Below are 7,969 nucleotides of genomic sequence, written 5' to 3'. Positions count from 1 at the left end.
TTAGAAGTTTCATCCCTCTAGTCCATTCCATATTTCAGGGCAAAGTCAATTTATATGCAAGTTAGGCAAAGTGTTGTCACTAAGAACTGAGAATTATGTTTACTGCCAATCAGAAATTCGATAAATAAATATGAGAGGATTTGACGGTGAAAGCAGCCATAGAAATTCTATTATCAGAAAGGAAAATGTGTTAGCTGTAGAGATTGCAGAGAAAATGCTAGAATCCAAAAGAGAACAAATTATAATTCGTGTGCTCCTCCCCAAGCCAGGGCAGGAGGAAGCCCTTTACCAGGTGCTGAAGAATGCACACCCTCGCCTCAACGTCTACAGGAAGGAGGAATTTCCAGAACGCTTTCACTTTGCTAAACATGAGCGAGTTCTGCCAATCGTGATGTATGCCGACTCTGGTTACAACATCGATGGGGTAAGTTGATTCTAAAATGAATAAAGTTGTCTTGGTTCTGGGAGACAACCACTAAAGAAAGACAGTTCTGAAAAAATTAAAATGTAAGTGCACACACTGTAAGTTGTAACCCACTAGTTCCTAAGTGTTCCCCACCCCTTGCCCCACGTCCTGCCCAACCAACACTGCCCCAAAGTATCGCTGTGCAACAATAACGATCAATATCAGTATTCATCAAAACTGGGCCCAGCACTGCACTAACAGCTTAACAGGAGGTACTTGATTTTTGTCTTCCCAACAACCCTACAAAATAAAGGCTCTTAGTTCCCCCATTTCAATGAAGAAGAAATCAAAACCTAGAGAGAAGTGACTTGAGATGAGAAATGTAAGGCTGAGGTTTGACCCGAAGCCTGTGTGCTCGATCATGACACACAGATCACCAAAGATTCACCAAGAAAGCCACCCCACTGGTTCTCATTTTCTCATATCAAAAAGCCTGCAAGTCTTGTTCACACGAAAACTTATCCACGAATGCTCATAGCGGCATTATTCATAATAGCCAAACAGTGGCAACAACCCAAATGTCCATCAACAGATGGATAGATAAACAAATATGGTCCATCCCTATTATGGAACGTTACACAGCCAAAAAAAGGAATGAGGTACCGATTCACGCTGCAACATGGATTAACTGTGAAAGCATGATGCTAAGTGAGAGAAGCCAGACTCGAAAGGCCACATGTCACATGATTCCGTTTATACAAAGTGTCCAGAACAGGCAGAAAGCAGATTGGTGGTTTCCATGAGCCAGGGGTGGGGAGGAGTCAGGGAAAATGGGTTGTGACTGCTGATGGGTACGGGGTTTTTTTGGGGGGTGATGAAACTGTTCTGAAATTGATTCTGGCAATGGTTGCACCACTCTGTGAATACACTAAACATCATTGAACTGTATACTTTAAATGTGTGAACCGTGTGGTATATGAATTATATCTCAATAAAGCTGTTATAAAAAAAATAAATAAACAAGCTTAAAGAAGAAAACGCTAAAATCAATGCTAATTGGGAGAGATAAATGAGGTGGTGTGGTTTTTGTCAACTGCCAACCAATAATTCATGGCAGAAACAAAGTTTAGATGATGTTATAAACATCACATGGCAGAAGACCGCCCCAGGTGGAGCTTGAAGAACTCTCGCTGTGAACAGGAACCAAATGTGATAATTATGTTTGCAACTTGTTTACTCTCAGCTTGTTATAACTCCAGAGTATAACAGGTACAGGAAAACTCATGGGGTTATTGTTTCATGTTGGTGGAGACATTCACAGTAAAATGCAACAATTTATCACCTGAGATATATTAATATTTTATCCCTCGAGTGGCCCAGAACACTGTGATCGGTCACACGCCCACAGCTAAGGCCTTGCCAAGGAGAAATTCCACGGGCACCTAGCCTGTTTGTAAACCCGGTTCCTGCTGATTGCAACTGAACAGTTCGGGGAGTGCCTTGAGGGCATTTAACGGGACACGCACATTCTCAATTGCCCAGCCGGACAGTTTGAGGGAGTAGGATGCTGTGATCAGTTTACTCTTTTGCTGAACTCACCACTAGGCAGAAAATCCACTGGGTCTCAAAGCCTCTCACTGAATGCACTTTGCAGATTCCCATCCACCCGCTGCCCTGCAGTGCAGGGTGCAGTGGAGCTCACCCGTCTCCGGACTGAAGCGCCTGTGAGACCGTTACTAGGGCCTTCATCCCTGACGGGCCACCACATGGCCTCGAAGGCGGTTGGGTTGGTTTCTTCAGCCTGAGCTGAGCAGGCACTTTCCGTATCCACCAGGCCACAAATATCAGACCAACTTCTCAATGTACACAGCATCTTGTTTCTTACATGCTACAACATACATGTTGGTCTGAGAACCTATAAACAGTGTCATGACACTGATGTTACTTCGTCATTTGAAAAGGAGGAGAGACAGACAAAAAAGCTATTTGGCATTTATTAATAAACAATTACCTAGAATCCTGACCCCCTCCTAACCACCCCTCAAAAAATATACATACATATATAGTAGCGCTTGCTACTGATGACTCAGGGCAGGTTCCTTAATCTCTGTGCCTCAGTTTCCCCAGATGATCATAGAGATGATCATAATAGCACCCTTGCTAGGCTGCTGTGCGGATAAAAGGAGTTAACGTATATTCATAAAGCACTCAGGACAATACATGGTACATAGCAAGCGCTGTATGTTTGGGCTTAGCAGTCTTGTCGGTACTATTATTATTTTCTTGTTGTTTCCAACGGGCATGCTTTCTTCATTCTCTTTCTTAAAGACTTTTAGCGTCTTGGTATTCTCTCTGCCACTGCGGGTAGCAGTGTCCTTATAGTTTAAATTTTCAAAGATTTCATAAATCCAACAAGCATGACATTAACTAAGGGACAGTTTTCTTTCAGAGGATTGGAATCCGAAATGGCTTTTTTATTATTATTGTTTTTCAACGAATTATACTATATTTCAACAAAGGCGATCATGGCTTTGATAATGTCCTCACGGACGCGAAGACTGTATTCAGAGCTTTTGGGCCAGATTTCAAGAGGAATCACCTGGCTGAGGCTTTCGACAGCAGTCACAGCTACCTACTGACGTGCAAGCTCCTAGGAGTTGCCCCCGAACCCCACAGCGGCTCCCTGGAGGTCCCCCGGGAAATGCTCGTGGACCAGGTGAGATACAAAAGCAACCGCCAAAAAACTGTCAGCATAGCCTGCTCTGTCCTGAGATGAAACAGAATCAAAAAGGGGTCTCCTGGGGTGGAAAAAAAAAATTCCAGCTGAACAATCCTGTTTCCCAGCTGCTTTGGAGCTCTCAGAGTGAAATAGCAACAGCTCGACACAGATGGCGGAGGAAGCGGGGAAGCCACAGCGCCTTTCGGCCAAAGGGAAGGTGCTCCATGAAGAAAGTCAGGCTATAATCCTTCTGATCCCCGGGAAATAGTGTACGGCCTGCCCCCAAGATGCCCCGGATAGATACAGAGAATCAGCCTTCCTTCAGCTACGCAGAAAGCTGCTCAGAGGAGAGGAACAAAGCCTTACAATCCCTCTCATTGCTGAAAACAAGACCAGGGACGTCAGAAATGGGATTGCTAATTCTTAAAACTTCAAAATCCTAAATCTGGGTGATAGAAAGCAGGAATAAACTCATCTCTGAGGTTTGCTGTCACCCATGTTTAACAGGTTGTTTACAAACACTGACCATCATTTCTTCTGCCAGGAGAGGCTTAGATACTGTCCAGTGATTTATTGAGTGTTTATTGCACTTAAAAAGGAGTAAGGTACATCCCTTCCCTTCTGCTAAGCCACTGCCCACGATCTTCTTGTGAACAGACAGGAAGCAGCTCCTTTTGCTGAAAACTAATTAAATAAATGACCGATTCACCAAATTACCGAGGATTTTTTTCTTCTTAAGCTTAAAAGTTTTGCTACAACTATTTGCCCCTCCCTGTCCCACCACCCATCAGGAGCCTGGGGTAAGGTGTTCGACTGTCAGTTGCTGATAAGCAGGACATCCGCAAACTGATTTCCAGAGAACTGGCTTTCAGCAAATTGGTCATTTGGCAAAGTGGCCATTAGGCAAATGGGTCATTTGGCGAAGAGGTCATTTAGTAAATCGGCTTTCAACAATTTTCCCTATGAGATTTTCTCTAGAGTGAGCACTTTCTTGGGTTAAATGTACATTTCATTTCCATAATTAATATTCACTAGCGGCTGGATGGGAAACTTCCCAGAGAACCAGGAGCAGCCAGAACAGCCTCTTAATAATTGGGCAATTAAAAATCCTCTGGTTTTTTTAATAGGAGTGGAGATACAGAGGGCGCCTGCTCTCCAAAACACAGTCATCGGGCTCAGCAGCATCATCAGAGTTCTCGAGGGTCTGTTTGTGGCTAGTGTGACACACTCAGCCATTCACAGGAAAAAGAAATAAGTGGTCTTTTAGCCTCCTGTAGTTGGTCATCGTGCATTGTAATAACCCATTTCAACCACTTCCTGCATGCCACGGGGGGTCCGGCACTCTGAGAACCCAGCGACCCTGGCTGGCCTCAGGGACTTTCAACCCGGACAGTCCCACAAGGCTCAGGGCTGTTTAATAATCTGCTGTCACAGTCTTGAAATTCTTGATTCTTTTTTTGTTTTTTTTTTTTCTTTGAGACAGAGTCTTGCTCTGTTGCCCAGGCTTAAGTGCTGTGGCATCAACCTAGCTCACAGCAACTTCAAATTCCCGGGTTCAAGTGATCCTCCTGCCTCAGCCTCCCGAGTAGCTGGGACTATAGGTCCGCACCACCACACCCAGCTAATTTTTCTATTTTTAGTAGAGACGGAGTCTCGCTGTTGCTCAAGCTGGTCTCAAATTCCTGAGCTCAAGCGATCCTCCCACCTCGGCCTCCCAGAGTGTTAGAATCACAAGCGTGAGCCACCATGCCCAGCCAAAATTCCCGATTTCTTAACAAGGGCCCCATATTTTGGCTGTGCACTGGGCCCTGAAAATTGTGCAGCCAGTTGTATTCATTTCCTAGGGCTATAGCGACAAAGAACCACAACCTGGGTGGTTGAAAACAACAGAAATTTATTGTCTCGCAGACCTGGATGCCTGAAGTCCAAAATCAAGGTGCCAGCAGAGCCACACTTCCTCTGAAACCTGCAGAGAAGAATCCCTCTTTGTCCTCCTAGCTCCTGGTGGAGGCCAGCAATCCTCAGTGTTCCTTGGCTTGCACGCGCATCACTCTGATCTTTGCCTCTGTCGCCACGTGGCCACCTTCCCCCATCTGTCTTCACAGGGCGTCCTCTTTTATAAGGACGACAGTCATTGGATTCGCCCCCAGTGATAAGTATGACTCATCTTAACTTAGTTACATCTACACAAACCCTATTTCCAAATAAGGTCACATTCCTAGGTGTCGAGGATTGGAACTTCCAACTTACCCTTTTAGGGGTACAATTTAACCCATAACACAGGTCCTGCCACCAACTAAAGCATTACATGGCCCTGGCGTGCCTTATTCTGCTTCTCGATAGTTATGTCATTAGACTGAGCCTCTCGTTTCCTTATCACACCTGTCCCTGACCAACCTTCTGCTTTAACACGCTCCTATCTTGACGGCATGGGGCCCCCTGAGCATTAATTACAAACAGCCTAAGGAAAATGGGAACTTTACTTAACCTTAAATTCCATTACAAAGTCCACATTTAATGTAATTTATATTTGAACTATAAAAATTTTCTATAAGTCGAAACATGACCTATAAAGGTCTCCACACCCCGAAGCAACATTTTAGAAAGAAATCAATTGGTCCTTTTCTACAGAAACCATTAACCATAAGAGAGATAAAGAAAAAAAACCTCAGTGGACCAATTGAACTTCCATGCCCGCAGCACAATTTCTAAAAGGCAACCATTCCATACGATGAAAATGCCTTAGGTTATTATTATTTTCTTTTAAGCCTCAGATCCAGAAGTTGAATCTTTACTGTAGTTTGTGCACATACACACCCCCTCTTGCAACTGGAGGACGGCTCAGATTGTCCTAATGCTTCTCCACGTATCAACACCACATGGAATTTTACCTTTTGTTTTAAGCATCTGCCCTAATCTTTACTTGCACCTGAACTTACAATGCCTGTAACGTCCATGGGACATTAAAAAAATCCCTTTTAGTGCCTTGCTCCTTCCAGATTCAGATCTAAGACGTATGACCTCTGTCCCTCCCAAGAGCCCACACACCAAGAAAAAGGTTCCTTCTCTGGGGACAGGTCAGTTCTGTGGCCCCACAGGGTCGTTCCTCAATCTGCTTTCCAACTATGGCATCAGGAAATGCTGAACTAGCCTAGATGTATTAATATCTTAGTATAACATCATGCAGGTTTACTTACCATGGCATTGACTGTCCATGCCCTTTTGCTCCTCAGAGAAAAGGTAATTAATAGTTATTACGTGAGTTAATAAAATAAGCCTGGGATGTATGAGTGTAACTCACCTGCTCCCGTTTTCATTGGTTTTCATTGTCTACAGCAGGCAGAGAACTGAGCAAAACAGCCGAAGCAAACCAGTGCGCCTGACCCAGCTCTGAAGCCAGCCTCACCTGGCCAGCAAGACCCAGCCCTGGTTAAGATTCTCGGGCGACTGTCTGAGGACACAGTGACTGAGAGGATGTGCGCAGCTTCTCAGACCCAGAAACCATTGATTCTGTCTGAACACACACACAGCAAGAACAGCAGCCCACCATCTTTATTTAAATCAACAGCATTCAGGGAATAAAAGACAATTTTTTTTGTCAGATCTCATGCTCCCTTGGTTCTGGGGAGGGAACAACAGATAGGAGAGAATAATTGTATTCAATTTGAATTAATTCCCCTCTCTTGTTCTCATGGTTGAGCAGGGCTCAAGTGTTTCTCATCCGAAAGAAGGTAATAAGATTTAATCTGTCTCCTCACCTACCTTCTGCGAGTATATTTAACAAATTAGCTCCTGGGACTCTGCACGTGGAATTTTATGAGGGATTTGCTAAGGTAAACGTCTCAGACTTCAAACACAGTTCAAGTTCCAGGGGCAGCACCAGTGGGCTGCTAAGTGCCCTGCCTTTCAACTCAAGACACAAGAACTTTGAACTAAAATACTTATTTTTTTTTCTTTTCCACTCTCCCATTCCCGCCTCTGTACCCTACCTTCCCCACCGCCCCACCGCCGCCCCAGGAGCCAGCTTCTGCTCTCCCTTCAGATTCCTTTCCCTGCAGTATCAACGCTCCCACAGCGAAGATGTTGCCATTGTACTTTCATACTTGTGTGATAATTACTTCCATGTCTACTTGTCCTTGCCAGACCCCGAGCACACATCTGGGTTTTCTCACTGTTACATCTCCCAAGGCCTAACACCGCCGGGTATACAGTAGGCGCTTAATAAGTACTTGGTGAACGCAAGACTGCCCGGTCCCAGAGGTGGCGCTGATGGGGAGGAGGCTTGGATAAAGCCACCCGGACGGCCCCTTCCAGAAAGACCCTCCTGGAGGGGCAGGACCAGCGAGAATAATCACGGGGCCAGGCGCCCGTCGCTGCCCGCCGGGCCCCAGACCCGCTTTCCGTTCCCCCCACGAAGCTCCTCCTCCAAGGCCCCGCCCCTGTCCCTGCTCCTAGGCCTGCCCCAAACCCTCCCCAGGTAACGCCTCAACCCCTCCCCAAGCCCCGTCTGGGTCGCATCTCAAGCGTCCGGATCATCGCTTGGCCCCGCCCAAAGCCCCGCCTCCAGGACCCTGGACCCCGCCCCACGCCGGGCCCTCCCTAAGCTCCGCCTCCCCACGTCTGGTCACGCCCCAAGACCAGCCTACGCTCCGCCCCGGGCCCGCCTCCCAGGTCCGGCCTCGAATCTGGCCTCGGCCGGCCCTGAGCTCTGCGCCCCGCCTCCCGGACCTGGGCATCGTCTGGTCCCGCCCTAATCCCCGCCCCCAGGCCCTCACCAATCTGTCCTGCCCCAGCCCCGCCCCCAGGGCCCTATGGCCCCGCCCCAGGGGCCGCCTCCTCCCGGC

General features: G+C 46.7%; 1 protein-coding gene across 1 annotated transcript in view; it reads left to right on the top strand.

The window, feature by feature from the left end:
• The first annotated feature begins 391 nt into the window (after nt 1–391).
• Nucleotides 392–7,969, top strand: part of EEF2KMT (eukaryotic elongation factor 2 lysine methyltransferase) — a 17,023-nt gene continuing 9,445 nt past the window's right edge. The window contains exons 1-2 of the mRNA XM_012647537.1: nt 392–424; nt 2,964–3,122. Coding sequence (XP_012502991.1) covers nt 392–424; nt 2,964–3,122 — 192 coding nt within the window. The remainder of the gene's footprint in view (nt 425–2,963; nt 3,123–7,969) is intronic.

This window comes from Propithecus coquereli, unplaced genomic scaffold, assembly GCF_000956105.1.
Source record: "Propithecus coquereli isolate 6110/MARCELLA unplaced genomic scaffold, Pcoq_1.0 Scaffold27, whole genome shotgun sequence".
Classification (NCBI taxonomy): Eukaryota; Metazoa; Chordata; class Mammalia; order Primates; family Indriidae; genus Propithecus; species Propithecus coquereli.
Note: the sequence above shows the minus strand (reverse complement) of the source record. Positions and strands in the feature narration are given on the sequence as shown.